Raw genomic sequence first — 22,689 nt, forward strand, 5'->3', positions numbered from 1 at the left:
CATGTCAAATGTCAAAAAATGACAGCTTCAAAAGTAACATCTACCGAAATAGCGGGCTATTCAAAATAACACCTCTTATTGGAAAACCCTGTATGTGATTGCCTACGCTGACTTCGAGTTAAAATTAGCCAGAAAGGGTTCAGTTAAAATTTTGTCAGTGTACACCACTTTGGTGTATTATAATGTGCATGTACAAATAATTACAATTTGACTCTCATTCCACCAGGATAAAGCGTACCCATAAAATATTACAACAAAACTTCCAACTTTTAACTAAAATAATATTCCCGACACTCACCTAGGCACGTCTGTGGTCTGCAGAGGTCAGTCAGTAGGGTTTTCTCACAATATAAATATATATACAAACTCATTTGTGCAGTGGTGGGCCTCACAATTGTAGATATTAGGACTTCCGAGGCAAAAAATATAATATTTATACTACTTTTAGCCGCCTGCATAGTTAAATTTGTATATCTGTATCTCACTGTCAATATACAAAGGAACTAAGGGATCCATACAATTTTATATTGACATAACAATAAAAAAGAATTATCGATAAAGAAAAATGGGAAATTTTAGGCCCACCCCTTAATAAAATTTAGAAAAATATTATTACAATTATTTAAACCCGGCATTTCAAAGGTTAACCATCCATTAACAGTACAAGATTTCTTATTTTAACTTTCTCAACATTTGGGATTTGGGACCTATAAAAAATGTTTTAAGGTTGTTTAAAAGGTAATTAAATATATCTGCTGTTTTAGAAATTTCATTCAATAACACCATTCCTCTTGTCATGCTATTCTGTGCTAGAACATCTGTTCTGCCGTGTGGTATCTTGAGCAAGTTGTGGTGATGACTACGACAAAGTTTTCAGGCACTTATAATATATTAGGGATACAAAAATGAGTAGGCATTTTTAAGTAGAACCTAGCTTACTATTAAGGCTTATCTCAAATGTATGTCCTTTGGGAATTATTTTTAAAGTGATAACTAACATTATACTATGAATATCACTTTCAACACTGTATAACTACGAAAGGGCATATGTTTGAGATAAGTTCTGACGTTTTGCTTAGTAAAAAGATCCATCCAGTGGTATAATATCAACTACATATTACTATTGATTAAGTGTCAACAAACAACAAAAAAACCCATTCTCCTTTGTATAATCGAATCGTGGAGTTGCAAAACCCACTCTGGAATTTTTCGAAAACTCAGAGATGTCTGGAAAAACTGTCTGGAAAACCTTGAATATAAAAAGTATATATCTTTTATGGTACATACCATAATTATTATAGATATTCTTTTGATATTTGGTGAAAAATTGGAATATTAAATTTATTTTTAATTTACATCAAGTACTTCTTTGTGAACTTATCAAAACGTGTGAAATATTTAATGCATCGATCGCTAAATATAAGCAGGTCTTAGTGGAATTTATACCGTGCCAACAGAAGGTTTTTATTTTTAAAACAACAACAAAATAAATAACCACAAACTTAAAAAATGAACATAATAAATGGTACATATCATTTTCCATTTAGAGGTACATAATATAAGAAAGGGGAAAAAATAAATAAACCAGTTTTAAAAGTGCAGATGGCATAAAAATTAATAGAACATGTTGTTAATACCTAATTTACAATAAATAGTAAATTTTATAGCATAACTTGCGAAAGTGTATTTTAATAAAATAATTTAATTAATGCCACCTATAAAAATGTAGATTATAACTTATTTTACGTTTATCTGTAAGTGTCCACATTAGTATAAAAACCGATTAACATAATTAAATTTATTAGGAATATTTTTTAACAAATAATAATCCATATCGTTAGGAGAAAAATAAAAATGAGAACATCAATCTATTTATAAAATGGGAAAGGGCACCCGGAATGAGGCAAACCAAATTACTCATAAAAGGACCAGACCTTAGACGAACCAAGAAACTACTCGATATGGACAGAAACTCGCTGAGGGAACTGGTAGGACTACTAACGGGACACTATCTCAGGAGACACATGCAGTTGTTTGAAGTGGAAAACACCAACAGATGCAAGAAATGTGAAGAGGATGAAGAGACTCCAATTCACCTTTGGTGCCAATGTCCCGCTCTGTTGGGAACAAGGCTCAGATACCTGGGAAGACACATTGTAGAACCAGAAGACATAGCCACATATCCACTGACAACCCTGGTGAACTTTATTAAAGGGACCGGATTACTGTTAAAGGAATGAGGCAAAATGGAAGATAGCATAATGGGCCTATGGCCTAAGTGCTCACGGGAACTACATGTAAACGGTTTCCGCTCTATAAATAAAATAACATAATATTTATAAAACATCAGGCATTGAGTGTTAGATAAAAAAGACATTATTTAGTATAAAATAAAACAAAAAAATAGTAGCAAGTGCAAAATAAAGAAAAAATGTACCTAAAATGTTAAAATAAAATATTTATAAACTTGCCTGTCTCAACACCGGATATCCCTTGTGAGACAAGCAAAGTAAACAATATGTGTAAACCCTACTTATGTAGATGTACCTAATTAGCAGGTCAAATGGTTTTAGCACTATTTTCATGTTAAATATTTACTATATTACTAGCATAAGTGGCTTTAATATGAGACATTATTAAAGGACGTTTCATTTGAAAATCTTTAAAACTTTCAGAAATATTATATCTGCCTTACGTTGCAGATTTAAGTGTTGGGAACTCTTTGTTAAAAAGTAAAAGGTTCTACTTATAATTGTGTTTATTTACTTTACAAATAATGTCTGGATTTAGCTACACTGTTCATTACCCGAGGGTTGGTAATTCTCTGGTTCGAGAAGCTTGTTGTCTGTCAATCTCATCTCACAAGTAATTGTTACACTCTAGTGACATCGGTCAGACTCTGGAGTAAGCTTTATGACTAGCGCCATATATCGCTTAAATACTCAACTTTATTACCATACATCACAAGAAATAATCAATATTTATTCGAAAAATCACTTCTGTGGACCACAAAATATTGATTATTTCGGAAAATAAGATTTCAAATAAAACTTTAAACTTAGTAAGTCCTGTGTCATAACTTAAAGCCAGTAAATATTTAACATGAATTCGAGCTAACACTTTTTGACCAGCTCCGGGGAATATCTTTGGGATGATAGATTTAGGAGATGCAATGTCTGAACCCAAAAAAATATAGGCCATCTTTAGTGCTTTTCAACTCAATACAATATTTTAATTCTAAGCAATCTTTCATATTGTTTTGTATTTATAAGCACTACAAATCTGTTATTTTATGAATGTTAGTTAGTAATACAGTTTAATGACCTTACTATAAACGTAGTGTAAATATTAATATATGTATATACCGACTTTACCACACCAACGTTGAACGGGCGTGTGAATCTTATTAGTAAGATGGTATATATGTATTTAATGTAGTGCTATTCATGTGAAAATTAATATGTATAGAATTTGGCTAAATATGAAATCTGAATTCACATAAAAAGTGCCCCAAATCCTATGAAGGTTGTGACATTGTTTCCCAATTGATTGAATAAAACATCAAAACTGGGCCTAATTGAACCTGCGGCAGTAAATTATATTCAGAATTTAATCACCGTGCCAACTGGTCGGTGTATGCACCAGAACAGGCCTTTCCAAAGAAAGGCAAATGCTTTGAAGGTTTTGGCATTGTTTCCTAATTGATTGCATAAAACATCAAAACTGAGGCTAATTGAACTCGCGGCAGTAAATTATCTTCAGAATTTAATCATTGTGCCATCTGGTCTGTATATGCACCAGGACAGGCCTGTCTAAAGAAAAGCGGTCAGATTTAATAAGAAGAAAAATAAACAAACAAAAAAATTACATATATGCTGCATAAGAGTCCTTAAACATCTCCAATTTAGGGAACTTTATTGTGATTAAAAAAGTTGGGAGTGATGGGGGATGGAAAAGGGAACGTTGGGAAATTAAAAGTCTGGTTATTATTTATTAAATGTGGAATATCGCACAAGAGTCAGAACTATCCACAATTAGTGGAACTACGGCATTCTTAATTGGGGTATATCGTGAGACTGAATTGAGTCTGGACTGGAACTGAACTGATCTGGTCATGGACCGTGTTACAAATATGGAAAGAATGCGAAGCTAATGTAATCGTAATGAATAAGATTAAGAAATTGATGTTTAGATAGTTTTGACGTGTGAAGAGGATGAGTGTAGGAAAGAGTGTAATTGAACGGTAAAAAAAGTTGAGATGCCCAAGACAAGGCATGATCATGAGTTACAATAATAGAAAAGTGTCTGTGGGACGATATATGAATACGAATGAAGCAAAGAATGCGTGCCGAGACAGAGTTGTATGGTAGTCCATCTTCTCTGCCTACTTCTACAGATAATGGCATGTTCATTAGTTGATTACTGTATTATTTATTGTACCGGGTGCGACCCTTGTATTTTTTAAACGCAGACCCTGTCTTACTCGAGCTCGGACTGCCCTGCACAACAAAAACCGTGTTTATTTGAACACTAAATATATAAACAACAGCTACTTGCAAGTTAGAGGCGCACTCGGTCTGTAAATATTTACAGCGTTAAATCTTTGTGTGTTTATTTTCAAAGAGTTATAGTCTATCAAGTTGTCGATTTTTCTCATTACAAGGATAATTGGTGATTAAAGGGATTGCTTTGTCATCTTTGTGATGCTTATTCAAATTGATTAATTTTTTAGATGGAAATAAATAACATGAAATAAGAAAAAAAAAAAAATTTTTTTTTTCAAATAATTTCTTTCGGAACCATTTTGACATTTGAAACATCCCCATTAAACGCTGGTTCTAGGTCCGTTTCCGCTTTTGAACAAATTGTGATCAGCAAAAAACCACAACTAGATTGATGATTGTATCTTTATATATAATATAAGCTTGTCAGCTACTGATAACAATTAGAATTAGAAACCTAGAATCGATGTTTAGTGAGAACAATTCAAATGTCAAAAAAAACAAAATGGCGCCGATGACCATATTTGAAAATAATGGAAAAGCTGCTTATAAATAGGAGAAAATTTCCTCGAGCCGAGCCATAAATTATGGGAAAGGAACGAAGCAACCGCAATCAGCGTTTCGCAGCATTACGTTGGATTTTCTGTGAACACCCAGAAATCTAGTGTGCACAAAAAATATGAAAATGGCGATGTTGGCTATTTTTGATGACAATGTTACATTTGACTATGAAACACCCAGAAATATCACAGGTGCCAAAAATAAACAAAATGGGGCTGATGGCCATTTTTGATTACAATGTTACTTTGGTAATTTTTGATGACAATGTTACATGTCACTTTCTGGGTACCATCCAGAAATCTTTTGTGTACCAAAAAAACAAAATGAGGCTGATGGCCATTTTTTATGACAATGTTACATTTGACTTTCTGGGAACAATCCAGAAATCTCGTGTGTACCAAAAAATATCATCATCATGCAAAGACATAAGTTTGAAACGTTGACCGGATAACTCATCAAAATTACAATTCAACACACCTTTAAAAATTGATATCGAGTCATGAAAAGTGATGAAACAAAAAATAGGTTACATAGGTAACCATTTGACCTAGTTTATGTTTCATCACTTTTAATGACTTCATATCAATTTTGAAAGGTGTGTTGAATTGTCACATTGAAGAGTTATCATGGAACCGTTTGAAAAATGGGGTAGGTACTGTAGGTAGGTACTTTTCCAAAAGACATCAGTGCACAAAATAATCTCGATGAAATGAATGACTTGGTTATACTCACTTTGACACTCCGCGTCCGCTAGAGGCGCTGTTGTTAATGCCAGTAAAACTGCAAGGACACACAAACACGGGTTAGGTTAGTGGACACACAGTGCATAAACATGGACAATATGGGTTAAACAAGGTCACACATCATTTCACTAAATAATACAAACATATTATTCAACTCATACAAACACCCCGATATATAGGAACACAGCCTACAGTGTTTAGTTAAAATAAGTAGTATATTATACAGGTTTTTCCAATAAGAGGTGTTATTTTGATATTCAATCGTAAAAGATCTATGGTTTCGTTGCTTGTGTGGCACGTAGAGCCGTCTTGTTGAAAGTAAAAGTTGTCTAGATCAATACCATTCAATTCCGGCCATGAAAAATCATTAATCATCTCTCGATAGCGCAATCCATTCACCGTAACTGTTGCTCCAGCCTCATTTTCGAAAAAGTAAGGTCCAATGACTCCGCCGGACCATAAACTGCAACAATAGTCACACGTTGAGGATAGATAGGCTTTTCAACAATAACTCTTGGGCTTTCCGAGCCCCAGATGTGACAATTTTGCTTGTTGACGAAGCCACCGAGGTGGAAATGGGCCTCATCACTCAAGATGATTTGCATTTGATTCACTCAAGTGAATTTTATTCATTTCAATGCGTTGTTGAAGCGTGTATCGTTCCATTTTATTAATGGCGTAGTTTTTATTTGTCAAATGTCAAAAATAACAACTTTAAAAGTAACATCTACCGAAATAGCGGGCTATTCAAAATAACACCTCTTATTGGAAAACCCTGTACTATCTTGTTTAATAACACAGCACGGTTTAATAATTGATACTTATTCGTTCTATATATAATTATGGTTTTAAAAAATACACCACGGCATGATGCAAGTTTTAGAAACCTTTTTGTTTTAAAAAAATAATGATTCAGTTTGGATGGGTATTTTGGCCTGATATCCAAATTTAATTTTTGTATGAAAACATTTACCCAAAATGATGTTACACGCTGTAGGACCGAGAACAGGGACCTCTTAACCTAAAATTAAGGGACTCAAATAACGATGACTTATCTTTTATGCATTCTGATACTTTTAAATTATAAATATAACCAGCTGCCGTGTACCCGGCGTTGTTGGGGGTTATCCTTAGGAGATAGACATATACAATGGCTGACTTTTCTGTAGGCCTTTTTAAGATATACAATTCCGTAGTACATTATTTTGATGTATCTCATAAGGTTTAGCCAGCGTTAGCAATGTAAGCGCCCGATAATATTTTTTTACGACTTTTTCTACTTTCTCCAAATGATGGTAGAAACCACAGACATAGGAATTAATAGACGAGAAGATAATGGCGAGGGGTAAAATCAACTGTTGAAGAACGAAGGGGGTTAAGCTGACTGTGATTCGTCAATAAATCAATCTGACAGTAAATAGGCATCTCGCATTATAATATCACCATTTAGTTCTTAAAAGTAAAATCTGCTTTTGAATGAATAGACATTTTTACATGGGAGCGCAAATTACTCGCCACGTTATGAACTAATTTGCGAAGTCCAAATTCGGCAAAGTAAATTTCTTCTGTTTGTAGAGTCGTAGTTAGTTTCAGAGTATTTAGTTAAGACACTTTTACAAATGTTTCATAATTTACTTACCCCAGTAAACAACGATGAGCACACTTGAGAATCGCTACATTGTGATGTGATAGTATATGTTTCTAAAACTGATCCATATAATACGGTGTGAATAAGCTTAAAATAAAGTAAAATAATGCTTACTTATGGAATGTAATACGACAATTGGGTTTATTCTCTTTTTCACATCTATTTTTACAAGTTTTCATATCACAAGTCAACATTTTGCCGTGTTATTTCGTAAAATGAACCGATGATGCCTCGACCATAGTTCGCACAAGAATGATGACGTCACGTTTTCAAATTTCACTTGAGGCCATACGCGAGCACAGCCGGCTCCAATGGAACCGGTATGGGGAGTGGGGATAATACGCTTTTAATCACTTAGGGCAGGTCTACTAATATTCATATGTCGATGGTAAAAACCCTTTTAAAAATCTTTCTAGATCCTTTTAAATAGAAGAACTGAGCGCACAAACAGACAGACGCGGATAGGAACTTTATTTTAGTATAATAGAGGAGACAGAGAAGAAGATAATTTAAATAATGAACTACGAGATAAATCAAAAAAAAATACTATTTCGTCACTGTTTGTGTTTACAACTGCGGATTTCAAAGACTGTTTTACAAACAGATTGCAACAGACAACTTGCATCATTTCGTAGTGCATTTTTTTAAACCATAATTATTTACAAAACCAGTAAGCATCAATTATTAAACCATGCTATTTTAAACAAGATAATATAATACATATCTCATTTTAACGAAACACTGTAAATTGTGTACCTATATCGTTTTATTTATAATACACTGCAAACCGGTTTCGGCCCAATAATGTAGGTACCTAAGCACCTAGGTATTTTTCAAAGCTGATAATATAAACTTTAGTATTTATTGATAAAATTATCGCCATGACGAAGACATGGTTAATTGGGGAGAAACCGGTTGGCTTTTTAGTTTATATATTTATAAAGTACAGTAAATGTTATATTGTTTACTTAGTGTACACCACTGTTGTTTATACGATCACGCTAACCGGTTTCAGATTCTTTGCTTTGTTCTCATTATAGTTTATATCTGTTCGCCAAAGACAAGGCTATGACGAAACCGGTTTGCATGCCAGAATAAAAAAAAACCAATGATATACAAAACGCTACAGCGTTTCATAAACTTATATTATATTTTGGAGGGACATACGAAGAAACGAGTAAATTAAAAATTAAAAATACTTCCTCACAATCTTTCATTCCGGTTAGTTCGTAAAACGGTAAGGTGGTTATAAATAATCTCTCAAATAGAAGAAAATAAACAAACAAAATCACACCAAAAAACTGTATTACTAAAATGTCTAATAGTATTATTTCGTAATTGGTTAAAATCGTCAAAAAATTAAAAATCCACGCAAAATAAAAATCTGACCAGTTTTGACACAGGAAGTGCCTTTGGCTTGCTCTACACTTCCAATCCAAGAAAATAAAAGAACTGAAAAGATAAACAAAAATATAATAATGATGTGGTCAAATGATAAGATCAGTCATAAGTATGGTTCCATGATAATTTAACACATTGACAATTGAACACAACTTTAAAAGTTATATGAAGTAATTAAAAATTATGAAAAAACTAAACTGTAAACCTAACCTATTTAATAACTTTTCATGATTTTAGATCACCTTTTAATTAGAGACGTGTGGAATTTTCTTTAAGTTGTCCTGTTTCTTATTCTGAATGACGATATTGGCATATTATATAAAATCACACGAAACAGAATCATTATAACAAGACACATAAATATAGAGTGTCAGACTGAACCGAATCCTGAATGACTATGTTTGTCATATAGAAAATCAGGCTAAAATGGTATATAATTCTGAGATTTTTGATATAGAAAATCACCCGGAAAATGTGCATAGTTTTTAATTCAACAACAATTCGACAACAATGTGTGTTATAAAGTATAGAGAATTACCAGGAGAAGGTTTATAATCCTGAATGACGATATTTTTGGTATATAGAAAGTCTTACAGTAAATCAAACATAAAACATAACATCAAAAAATATTAACAAAGAAAATTATTATTATTTTTTTAAACATTAACTCCTATTCATGAGGCACTGAAGAAAATAATTTCCTTAAGGGTCTGTCATCACTGCGGATGCTGCGAGGAGGGTGCTTTTGAAGAGAGGTAGGAGTGAACACAGGTCTTGAAGAAACCCTTGTTGTAGGACGGATGATGTGACAAATTTCAACCGTGTACAAAAATGTTGAGCGCGTTTTGCGTTTTTCCCGACTAAGCACCGGCACGGCGCCGGAAGGATCAATAACGCAAGGTCCTTGGAGCATCTTCTATTGAAATCCAGGTAGAACAAGGACAGCACTCTCCCACTTGACGCTTGTGCTCTAAAGAATGCAATGTGCGTAATCCCGAATAACGACATTTTTGTATTTAGAAAAACAAAAGGATAAGACACATAATCCCAAAAAACGATATTGGGTTTATGGAAAATTGGATCGAAAAAGTAGGCACATAACCCTGAATGTTTGGTGTATATAAAATTACACAGAAAAAATACATAATCCTAAATGCCAATGTTTGGTATATATATATAATCACACGGAAAAAATATATAATCCTGAATGACGATGTTTGGTGCATAGAAAATCACATGGAAAAAAATACATAATCCTAAATGACGATGTTTGGTGTATAGAAAATCACTCGAAAAAAAATACATTATCCCAAATGACGATTTTTGGTGTATAGAAAATCACACGGAAAAAATACATAATCCTGAATGACGATATTTGTCATACGGGGTGAATGAAATATTCTGTGATATTTTGTGGTGCCCCTTCCCGACCCTGTGTCCAATACCCGTTACCGAAGACCAACTTTTACTTCAAACAAGGTCAGGAATCACTTGTTAAAAAGTCAAAACACACGGAAAAGGGAACTTTTAGAATTCTGAATAAAGAACAGGTTAAAGATTAAATACAGAAAATCACTCGAAAAAGGTTTACAATCTTTAACTTGGTATAGGTAAATCTTACAAAATTATTACAAAAAAAAAATGGTGTATTATTCTGCATAACTCTCTCGGATATGACACAGAAGTCCCAAATAACGATATTAATTTGGTAAACAGGGGTGAAGCGTCACTGATAAATAGTAATAAGTATTTTATTATTGTCCTTTTTTGTAACAAATAGATATTATGAGATTTCATTTAAATATTATAAAAATTTTGTATTATGGATAATATGAAATAATTATAAATATATTGAGTAGTGTTTTTCCCTAAATATTTATAAACATATTTCATGGTGTTTTTAGTCAGTTGAGTGATTTCGGCTTAAGTCTGTATTTGGTGTCAGTATATTTTCTTGTATCCAGCTTTTTATTTGACATTTAAATGTTATAATATTGTTGCAAGTTTTTAATGATAGTGGGATTTTGTTGTAGAGTTTTGTACCATAGTATGTATAGGAAGCATTTTTGCCACAAATTTTGTATTTGTAGTTGTTTTTTGGATATGTTTTTGAACCGAGAACTAGTCTGATAGTATTATTATTTGAATAACTTTAAAGTTCAGGATTGTTGTAAACGGAAGTGGCGCCCTCTGTAATTTTCAAAAAGAACTGTCGAAGTTTTTAAACAGCAACTCCGATTAGAAAATATAAAAAAATTCAACTTCAACAAAATTTCTAGAATTCAAAAACTTTTACATAATTTGCCGAGTTTTTTTTCAAATTTTCAAGGAAGAAATTTTTGCAAAAAAAATATTTTTCGGTAAATTTTTCCAACATTAAAAAAATATCCAAGCTTCACATCACTTTCTATAAATCAGAAAGTGATGTGATGTAAATTTTTTAAATTAAATTTTTTTTTAAACATGTTTAAAAAAAATCCTCCGACCCATTCTCCGACCTACATATTTTCCGATTTTCCAGGAAGTTTTTTTTTTCAGAAAAATAAAAAATTTCCAACTCGGAAACTTTCCAAACTTTACATAATCTCGAAAAGTAAATGTATTTTAAATAATTCCCATCAGAATTTTTTTCACAAAAATGACGTTTTCCAGGATTAAAAATTTTCCATTGTGAAAAAGTTCCGAACTTCGAATAAAAAAATCAAAAAGATGAATGTCTAACCAAACATGGCTTTTTCTATAGTCAAATATAAAAATTGTAAAGAAAAAATAACTGGTACCTACCTATCATCATACAAACCATATCACAAGGAAGGTACCAATTTAATTTTTAAATTAACGTTAATTTTACAGCATATTTGCGACTAAAAACCGCGCCTTTTTTTTAAATACAAATGGAGGTCATATTCATTATACGGTGTATTTTTAATTAATTTTACAATGTCACAGTATAAAACATGTGTGTGTGATTAACGCACGTATCGCACCGTTTAAAAATATAAATTAAAAATGAAAAGAAAAGTACGACGCGTACGTCAATCGCCTGCGGAAATATGTAGGTGAACGAATGAAGAGCTGTAGTGCCACGCGCTGCGTACGAGGATCATCTTTCCGGATCGTCAGCGCTACGTTGTCGGCCCTGAACAAGCTTCCTCCTCAATCCTCTGCTCGATTAGTCCTCCATCATTGCACAAGAATGATTTTGGTGGGGAAGAGGAAAGCTAGGAAGTACTCAATGGTGGTCTTTCCCGGGCGATACTGATAGCTGAGAGAATCTACAATCAATATGATTCGCTTTCCATACTAACGGTTCATCAATAATAGTTATTCATTACACCAGTGGGCGGTCTTCGCTACTTGCTACAGTCTGTAAAAAAGTTTACATAACTACAATTTAAGACTGTGCAATAAAACACATTCTCAACACTACCGGGTGACTCGAAATCTACAAATCATGGCGATGTTTCAAAGGCGTTAAGGCGCTGAAAATACCTAACATCTAACAGTCCTAATACATAACCCATGATATTATTTTTCATAAAAATGGCGCTACACAAAAATTCAAATCATCCGAATATTATCGATTACAGTGATTACCTTACCTAGGCGTCTACTGGTTTTGACAATGGGCGTCAATGGACAATTGTACTCGCGCCGTTTGGCCCAGGGCCGCCCATAGGTAGGTACTTTGTAGGCATTCATAGGTAAATCGAAGGGATTCTTATGATGCGTATACACATGAGAAAAATGCGCGAGCAGAACCACAAATTGTGGCAAAGAAACGAAGCAAACCGCTCCCGGCAATTCCGCTTCGTTTCTTTCCCATATTTCGTGACTCGGCTCGCGAAAATTTTCTAAAAAGTAACCGCAGCATTCAATTCTTGGTGGACTTTCGAAAGCATTTTGTAGGCAATTAATGGTAGGTAATTCATAGGTACGAAATACAAACACATATTCTGACATTATGATAATACATATTTATTTTCCTAAAACTTTACTAGGAAAAATATCAATTCATTCGTAATCCCTTTTTTAACCGAATCACGAATAATTTTAAGAGATTAATTTTTCGAAGAAAATTTCTTGTGAAAGCTTATCACTTTGTGATGTCATTATTTATTATATTAAAACACAAATAACTTTGTTTACATCACTTTTATATATAACCTAGTATACACTTGCTCCTGATGAGGTGAACTTTGTTCATGAAACATGTATAGGTTATATATATTAAAGTGGTGTAAACAAAGTTATTTGTGTTTTAATATAATTTTAAGAGATTCTTAATAAATTAGCAATAGGTACCTACTCATTTTTCTCCGTGAAAAAATAAATATAACGCAGATAAGACAGAACCACACAACTTTGTCTTGTCGTATAATCTGCGTTTCATCCACATTCATGCATCGTCTCATACATAGTCTTATTCTGACTATTAACAAATAAATAATAATATAATATATAATGAAAGAAAGAATTCGACACACCCTGTAAGGTTATTTCCAGCGGTAACGATTGCCGGCTATTTTGAAAGAAACATAATGTGTAAAATGATATTTATAGAAATGAAAGACGAAGAAGTTTCACTAAGTATCAGTCACCCGCGTACGTTGTACGAATACAGTCACACCCCGATTAAACGAAGCCAATAAACTGCCCCTGTCAAGAAACATTGTATATCTCAAAATAGTGAAATCCAATTGTTTGTACGTGGGTAATATAATTGTTATAGTAGGTTTAAAAAAGGTAAAATACTAGTATCCTTACTAATAAAAGTGGTGTAAATGTTATACAATTGATAAACATGAATGTAAAAATATTACTAATAGAAATGACATTTAACAGCCATAAAAAAGGTTCAAAGAAAGATAGATGTACACATTATTGTTGTTTATTTGATTCTCATCGAATTTTGAAATATTTCCAAGGTATTTTGAATGTGCTATGTATTACATTGACAGCCCATACCTCTTGGAATGCTATAAATTGTTTGTACCGAACAACTACCGTCAGTTTCGACGCCACGACTTGCTCTGTATTCCACACGGAAGAACGGACGTTCTGGCCCAGCATAGCATGACAAGAGGTATGGTGTTGCTAAATGATACCTCTAGGTCTCTTGACATTTTCAACATTGGCCTTGAAGATTTCAAAAGTCATTTTAGGTAAGAACTCTAAAATATCGGTTATTGTAAAATATTTCATTTAAAGCTTTGTATGTTTTTGTTATTTCATGATTATTGTAATAGGATTGCATCAATCTGTAATGCACAAAAAAAATCTACCTTTTGAAGATGTCGTAAAGAAATTACCTTTCAGATTTTGTATTTGAAATATACTTTATTTATAAATTGGAATATTTTAATTTCAAACGTGTTAAAGCTGAAAAAACACATATTCTTAATGCAAACATCCACTCCAATTTCGAAAACACATTCCTTTTACTTAGGACGGGTTGTTTCGGAGAATTTGAACAATTCATCAAATTTCAACGTTCATTTTCGGGTTCTGTGAAAATCCTATTCAAGTTCTGTTATTATATGATTATAGACTAGTTGCTTGACAAAACTGAAATAAAAACAGAACTTAAAAAAATCTTTCACAGAACTGGAAAATGAACGTTGAAATTTGATGAATTGTTCAAATTCTCCGAAACAACCCGTCCTTAGGACGGGTTGTTAAACAGAATTTAAATAATTCATCAAATTTTAATGTTAATCTTCAATTTCTGTGAAGGTTCTGTTATTATTTCAGATTTGTGAAACAACTGGCCAATTATTATATATATATATATATATTTTTTTTAAAAACAAATTCAATTTATTCAATAAACAAATTTACAATGTGTGATATACATATATATATATTTCACTAGTAATAAGATAAGATATTATGATATGATTAATATTTATTATTTTTCAATGTTCTCCCATAAAGCAATTGCTTGTGTGTATGGGATGAGGTATTATTTGTTTAGTTTCTTAGATTTTTATTTAATTTTTTAATTTTTTGTTTTTGTTTTTCTTTTATTTATTTTTTTTTTAAATTTAGTTTAGGTTTTCAGTATATTTTTTTAATTGTGTTTTGAATTCTTTGAAACTATCATTAATAAACTATATAATAACAGAACTTGAATTGAACCTTTACAGAACTTGAAAATTTAATGAATTGTTTAAATTCTGTTAAACAAACCGTCCTTAGGGTATCTGCAAGAAAACTGCCAGTTCACTTTTATATTGCTGTTACAATAAAAAAATATATAAAAACAATTTAAAGAGAATAATCAAAAAATTGACATTTTAGATTCATTGTTTGCGAAACATAAACGTTGTTTTCTTGGTAAGTTTTTAGATTCTCACGGCCAAAAGCATTTTTGTTGTTTGTTTTTGGGGTGTTATGCCGTGTTGCGCTAACTCCTTCTTTAGCCGACGTTTCGGACAGCGTTGCAGTGTCCATCATCAGGGCAGATCCGGTAGATCAGAAGACACATCTTCGGATCTACCGGATCTGCCCTGATGATGGACACTGCAACGCTGTCCGAAACGTCGGCTAAAGAAGGAGTTAGCGCAACACGGCATAACACCCCAAAAACAAACAACAAAAAAGTTGTTTTCTTGGATTTATATTTTTACCTACACATGGATAAGGCATTTATATTATTAAAAAGACTCCATTTTCATGGAATTAATGTTAAATTCACGTTGTAACAACAGTCAAATTAAAAATAATATGTCCGAATTACCTTTTTCAAGACGGTAATCTCATGTATCAGTCTGTGAAAAAGCGAAGTTGCCAGCTCTTTCGCATTCCATTTGATTTTTTTTTAATTCGAAACAGAAATTGTGCAGTGTTACTAAAACACTGTTCAACGGTAGGGAAGTGTTTTTTTATTAGTAAGGATGTAGATGTAATATATCCTAAAAAAAACTAAAAAGGGGAAACTTGGAACGGACCACGTTTCCATGACATTTCATCAAAATAAAAATTCAACAGACCTTTACAAAGTGATAAAGAGTCAAAAGTGATGAAACAAAAACTATGTTTAATAGTTACCTATGTAACCAATTTAACCTAGTTTTTCACTTTTCATGACTTTATACCACTTTTTGTATGTGTGTTGAATTGTCATTTTGATGACATACCCGGTCACCACGGATCACATAGCATCTGAAAAGTCAGTTTTATGAACCTACCTACCTACGTACGTTAAATATTTAAATCGTTTGAAATTAAAATAATAAATAAATTAGAGTAAACCAACGCGTCCAGGCGTCGCGGGTTCAACCTTCTGCTAGCTAAATCCTCCATCAATACACAAGCAATGTTAAAATATTGGAGAGGGAGAAAATTAAAGCATTGTTATGTTATTCCCGTTATGCACAACCCGGGAAAATGTGTGAGTTTAATTCCCGTCGGCAATATTTATTTTTACTCTGGAGACATGTTGGCATTTTAGGCGAATAATTATTGCTTATAATAACTTTATTTTAATTATACTCAAGGGGATAGGAAAAGGGTCAATTTATCCAAAACACATTTTAATATATTATATTGTATTCATCACGTAAACCGAATCATAGTAAAGCTTAATCATAAATTACTGATTAAGTTCGCCTTAATAAGCAGATTTTCAACAAATTGTAGTAGTTCCGGAAACCGAAATACATCCGAAGACGGACATCAGAAGATGCGGGTTCAATTTCCGTCGGCGGCATTTATTTTTACTCGGGAGATATTTTCAATTCGTATGAATATTTAATGCGACTAATTATTGCTTAAAATAATTTGCTATCCTTTGTGCTAAGCATAAAAAACTTTATCGTATATACATTATTTTATCATTAAAAAAAAATTTACTAGTCAAAATATTTCACCAACAAATGTAGATATAATATGTCTCGACGCCATCTAGTGGGAAATTTAGCACTAACAAAGCTTTTCCTACAAAATAAAGTTGGTTGTTTACAGGTGAAAAAATAAAATAAGCAGTAATTTTTGATTGAAGTACTAGTACATATTGAATTATTTGGCGTGTTGGAAATAAGCCGACGTAGCTCAGTGGTCCAGACCACCTGACCGGACATCAGAAGGTGCGGGTTCAATTCCCGTCGGCGGGATTTATTTTTACCGAGGGATATTTTCAATTTGTATGAATATTTCGGGTGACTCATATTGCTTATTATAATTTGTTATCCTTTGTGCTAAGCATAAAAACTCTTGTCTTATAAATACTAATTTATCATAAAAAAATTATATACTTCTCATAATTATCTAACTGCTATATAGTGTTTTTAAAATAAAATGTGTGTATTAAATGTGTCCCTAATTTTTTTATATTTACGTAATTTTTTTGTTTGTAATTTTCATCGTGGAAAACATATTTTCATTCCCAGCTGTTTGCATGGAAATGGTCAAACAAGATTTCGTTCTCAGAAACTCAGTTAAGCGAGGTGATACTGTACAATGCGTCATATTGCAGTGGTTTGGGCTTTATAAAGCGAACATCAACTGTAATCTACCACTACCTAATAAATATACGATTCAAAGGACATCAAATCTTGGCTTAAGGAAATATCGGAAGAAGAACTAGCTAATATATATAAAACATCATCTTAGTCGCTGAAAACGTATACTAACATATAAAGTCCCCCTCAGCACAGGATCTCCTAGTGAGGAGGACTTCAATGATCTGTTTTAATTTTATATGTATATATATTTTATTTCATGTGCCATACAAAAATGTACCTAATTATTTAAAAAAGTAGCTAAATAAAAAAAAATAAAAAATCGATTAAACGCGAAATTCTGTTTTTTTTTATCATAGCTTTAGCATTCAAGTAGTAAAACTACTAGTAGTTCTGTGAATAAACAACAGCCGCAACGCTCATGCGCTCTGGCGGAATTAACATGTACTATTAAACACGGCTACCATCTTGGCTGAATTGATGCGACACACAAACAAATGTTCATACAGTCGAAATGCAAAGTAGTTGTATGTTTTTGAGTAAAATAGATTCCAGTAAAGGTACTAGACCTGATGAGATTCCTCCTTTCTTTGTCAGTTGCTGTGCAAATTCTTTATATATGTTACCGGAAATGTATGATATCTAGGAATTGTATACAACTCCTAGGAAATGTATTCAATTCAGAAGCTATTTAGGAAATGTATAAAATATTGTTTTAAAAATGATTTAACTCATACATATCCTGGGAAATGTATACATTTCATAGGAATTGTATATAATTCCAATATCGTATTAGGAATTGTATAAAAAGAATGCTATCTGTAATAAAACACGTTGTTTTATTTGTTATATTCAGAGATGTGTAAAATGGGTACCCAAAACCATTTGAAATGCAAAATGGAAATGGGTCAAAACTTTTCCATTTGAAAATGCAAAATGCAAAATGGTTTTTAGAAAAGCATTTCAAATGCAAAATACCTATTTTCAAAATGCATGAAAATGCAAAATGGTTTCTCAGAACAAACAATTAAAATAATTATAGAATTTTTTAATTTAATAACGGACATCAATGTAGAACAAACATATTACATGATGGTAAATCCAAAAACACCACGACTACAGATTATGAAACCACAAAAAATTTGCGCGGGACTAATGTTGCCAACGTAAAAACATAGAAACTGCTATCTAACATTTAATATTACAGCGTCATGGCCCCGTGTTCAGTATTTGAATCAGTATTTTTTGTAATGGTATTACTCAATTGCCAGGGCTCCTACCAGGGAGCAACTTGACAAATGTAAATTATCTCTCATAGCGAGGTTGAGGACCGACTATTTGGGGCTTATGAAAAAAAGATGAGTGGAGATAGTAGGAAGAATGTTGCAAAAAGCATTTAAAATGGAAAATGCACTGAGAAAAGCATTTAAAATGCAAAATGCAAAATGGTTTTTAGAAAAGCATTTAAAATGCAAAATGGAAAATACCCATTTTGCATTTTGCATTTCCATTTGAAATGGATTTATTTGAAATAAAGCACATCTCTGTCAGAGATGTGAAAATGGGTACCCAAAACCATTTGAAATGCAAAATGGAAATGGGTCAAAACTTTTCCATTTGAAAATGCAAAATGCAAAATGGTTTTTAGAAAAGCATTTCAAATACAAAATGCAAAATACCTATTTTCAAAATGCATTGAAAATGCAAAATGGTTTCTCAGGTCAAGCAATCAAAATAATTATGTATAGAATTTTTAAACAATTTTGTCATTTAATAATGGACATCGATGTAGAACAAACATATTACATGATGGTAAATCCAAAAACACCACGACTACAGATTATGAAACCACAAAAAATTTGCGCGGGACTAATGTTGCCAACGTAAAAACATAGAAACAGTTATCTAACATTTAATATTACAGCGTCATGGCCCCGTGTTCAGTATTTGAATCAGTATTTTTTGTACACTCAATTGCCAAGGCTCCTCTACCAGGGAGCAACTTGACAAATGTAAATTATCTCTCATAGCGAGGTTGAGGACCGACTGATATTTGGGGCTTATGAAAAAAAGATGGGTGGAGCTAGTAGGAAGAATGTTGCAAAAAAGCATTTAAAATGGAAAATGCATTGAGAAAAGCATTTAAAATGCAAAATGGAAAATACCCATTTTGCATTTTGCATTTCCATTTGAAATGGATTTATTTGAAATAAAGCACATCTCTGGTAATTGTTTTAATGAAAGATTACAAGTAGATGCAATTTATACTGATTTCCAAAAACCTTTTGATAACCACTCTATCTTACTAAAAAACCTTTATAAAATTTCAGCAGTTTTTTATCACATTACATGACTATTTATCACTTTTCAAATGCATTCTTTTTCGTCACCGTTCGGTTTTGTCATAGTTAACATAGTTTTTTTATCACTTTTCATGACTACATATCACTTTTCAAAAGCATTCTGTTTTGTCGCCGTTCTGTTTGGTCCAGTTACAATGTTGCAGCCCGCTAATGGTTTATTATTATTTTTATGCGACATCTCACCGGAGCTCCCCTGTCGCCACCCGGTTGGCAGGTTAAGTGAGGCGGGTTAAGGTAGGGGCTGTAGGAAGGTAATTATTAAATGCGCGTCTTGGAGAGACCTGGATACTTCTGCTAAAAAGGTTAAGCGTTACAGTCCTACGTCCCACTAACCCCCCACACAGTTGAAAGAAAAAATCTGCAGAGAATTCAATATTCAAACTAAAAATAAAATTCGTTGTAGATGCCCTTTTTATTCCTTCTTTTGATGTTTTCGGTTTACTGCATATCGAGGGCAAGCTGTGCTTTACCGCGCACATAATAATCAAAGACTTCCGATGTTCTGTAAAAAAAAAAACACTATGTCAAAGTAACGAGTATTTCAGTCCGGCGAACGATGTTTTATCAGTTTGCACTAGTTTGCAAAACATATCTTATTTATCGTATGGAACATTCACATACGATGAGTCAATATACATAACATCAATTTGCAGGAGTTTTATTTAGGATTTTCGGCTTTCCAATCCAAACAAGTACTGTGATGGAAAATGCCAGATAATAATATTTGAAATGTATCATTTTCCTAAGCGGGAAAAGTTGTTTTTTGCAATGAATGAGAACTTAGCCATCAGAATTTAACCCCGACGGATTTATCCACTAGGCTATTGGATGGTAATTACAACAAGTTTTAAAGTATAATAGTTGCTATGCACAATTGTTGTTAGTGCCCCAACGTGGCGGGGAGGCAACCACCTTTTTTTACCAATACTTAAAAACATTCTAGGGCCTCCAATTCGGAGAGAACCCCGAAAGAAATATTTAAACAAATTTTCTTGGGCCCAGTATTCCGATTTATTTTATTTTTCTACACGATAACTTGTAACTTCCTGAAGGATTTTAGTAGTACGTTTAACAGAATGAATTGAATTAAAGTTGTGGCGTAAAATGCAAATGTTGAAGCATTATTAATTTAATTTTTACTTTTTCTATTTTGTTCGTGTTTAGTTATTATTATTTTATTTTGAGTTCTTTTAATTCATATATATTATCTTACAATCTTTATTTTTACTTTGATTTATTTTTAATATGCACATCTTGCACAATCTTTTAGACTAACTTTAATTATAATCTTACCGTTTTTCTTTATTATGCTTACTTTATTTTTAGGTACAAAAATCTAATGTATAAACTTATATTACCCACGCACAGGCTGCGCCTTAGTTCCCTTTCCTATTATTATAAGACATGTAATGTCAAATATATAAATTGGGAAAAAACAAAGGATATTAAAAAAATAAATAAATTAAATTAAAATAAACCCCGCGGAAAGTTCAATTTTCTAGTCCTGCTACCGCAAATTCGCACCTATATGCCGAGACGAGCGCCGAATATTTTTGTAGACGCCTTCTTGACTTACGTCGTTAATATTCCGACTTTATTTTACGGTATTTTGTCGTCTTAACACAAAACTTCTATGTTCTGTGATTGACAACTGCAATAACTTAATTATGTTACCTAATCTACGCTTTTCTAAGTGCTCTTTTCATAATATTATTAATTACACAAGAAAGTGGGCTAGCTTCGCCAACTCGCTTAAGAAGATATATTATACACACATATTTTATTATTATTACACGCGAATTGGTACGAAAACAAAATAAATCCACGAAGCGCTTTGACATTTTTGGTCGTCGGCCAAAAGAAACCGACAAAGAAAAATAAAAACCCTGAAACACACAAAAACAGCTTTCAACCAAACTACATTACGTAGGTTTCGGATGAAATAATATATTTTGGTTATGGATTTCACCCGTAAATTTCACAAAGCCATTTCAAGCAAATTTTCGATTCCTTCATCTTTGGTTTTTCACCAAGGAGAGCTTACATACTAATCGGAACGTGCTGCAAATACTTTATATTAGTTAAATATAAGATAACATGTAGGTAGGTACATATTTAAAAAAAACTTTAGACGCGTCTTGAAAGCTACTGACAGAGATACTTCTTAGTAGCACAAAAGCATGTTACAGACGCCGAACTCGCCGACCAATCACAGAGCGTTTAAGTCTCCTAAAGTGAAGATCGTTTTTAACTGATGACTTATTTATTCTACGTATACATAATAACACTTATAGTATAATCAGAATCAGCGTATGTTAATTCTATATGAATATATATTAAGGCGATGCCATACGTACTAATGCAAAATCATGTGTTATTGGTTTGAAAATTTGGTGGCCTAGAAATGTTTCAGATGCTTTAATTAAATACTGCGAGTAGAATAAATCTTGGCCTTTGAAATTATCGAGTATTTTTTAGATAAGTCTTTTTATAAGCCCAGAAAAAAATAATGTATAAGGCCTGTGAAAACTGTTTAAAGTTCAAAATCTCCTACTTACGAACCCATTTTCGGTTATGATTTTATTGCATAATGTAGCAAATTAAGTTATTTATAAAATGATCGAAAAAAATTTAAATATTTATGCCTGAAAATCCACAAAATAAAATAAAAGGCACTTTTTAGATTTTTTTTTTCATGCATAAATCAAAACAGGCGGATGGTGTTAAGCGGGAATTTAAACCTTATCGCCATCTACGTAAGGATTGTTATTGATAGCGGCTCAATTTAAAATATTACACGACGTAGTGCATCGCCTTAAACACTTTGTTTACACCACTTTTAAATAATAATAATCTACATGTTTCAAAGGCAATGGCTTCTTCGTCAGAATAATTGAAATGAATTTTCAATTATTTATTAATTAATCAAATTAATAATAATAATATACATGTTTCAAAGGCAATGGCTTCTTCGCCAGGATAATTAAAATGAATTTGCAATTTTTT

General features: G+C 32.4%; 1 protein-coding gene across 1 annotated transcript in view; it reads right to left on the reverse strand.

The window, feature by feature from the left end:
• The window catches only part of qvr (glycosylphosphatidylinositol-anchored protein quiver), a 44,223-nt gene that overhangs the window by 18,550 nt on the left and 2,984 nt on the right, over positions 1-22,689 (reverse strand). The window contains exon 2 of the mRNA XM_089648196.1: positions 5,796-5,843. Within this exon, the coding sequence (XP_089504322.1) occupies positions 5,796-5,843 (48 nt within the window). The remainder of the gene's footprint in view (positions 1-5,795; positions 5,844-22,689) is intronic.

The sequence above is a fragment of the Hesperophylax consimilis genome, chromosome 27 (assembly GCF_061612785.1).
Source record: "Hesperophylax consimilis isolate HC1 chromosome 27, BYU_Hcon_1.0, whole genome shotgun sequence".
Classification (NCBI taxonomy): domain Eukaryota; kingdom Metazoa; phylum Arthropoda; class Insecta; order Trichoptera; family Limnephilidae; genus Hesperophylax; species Hesperophylax consimilis.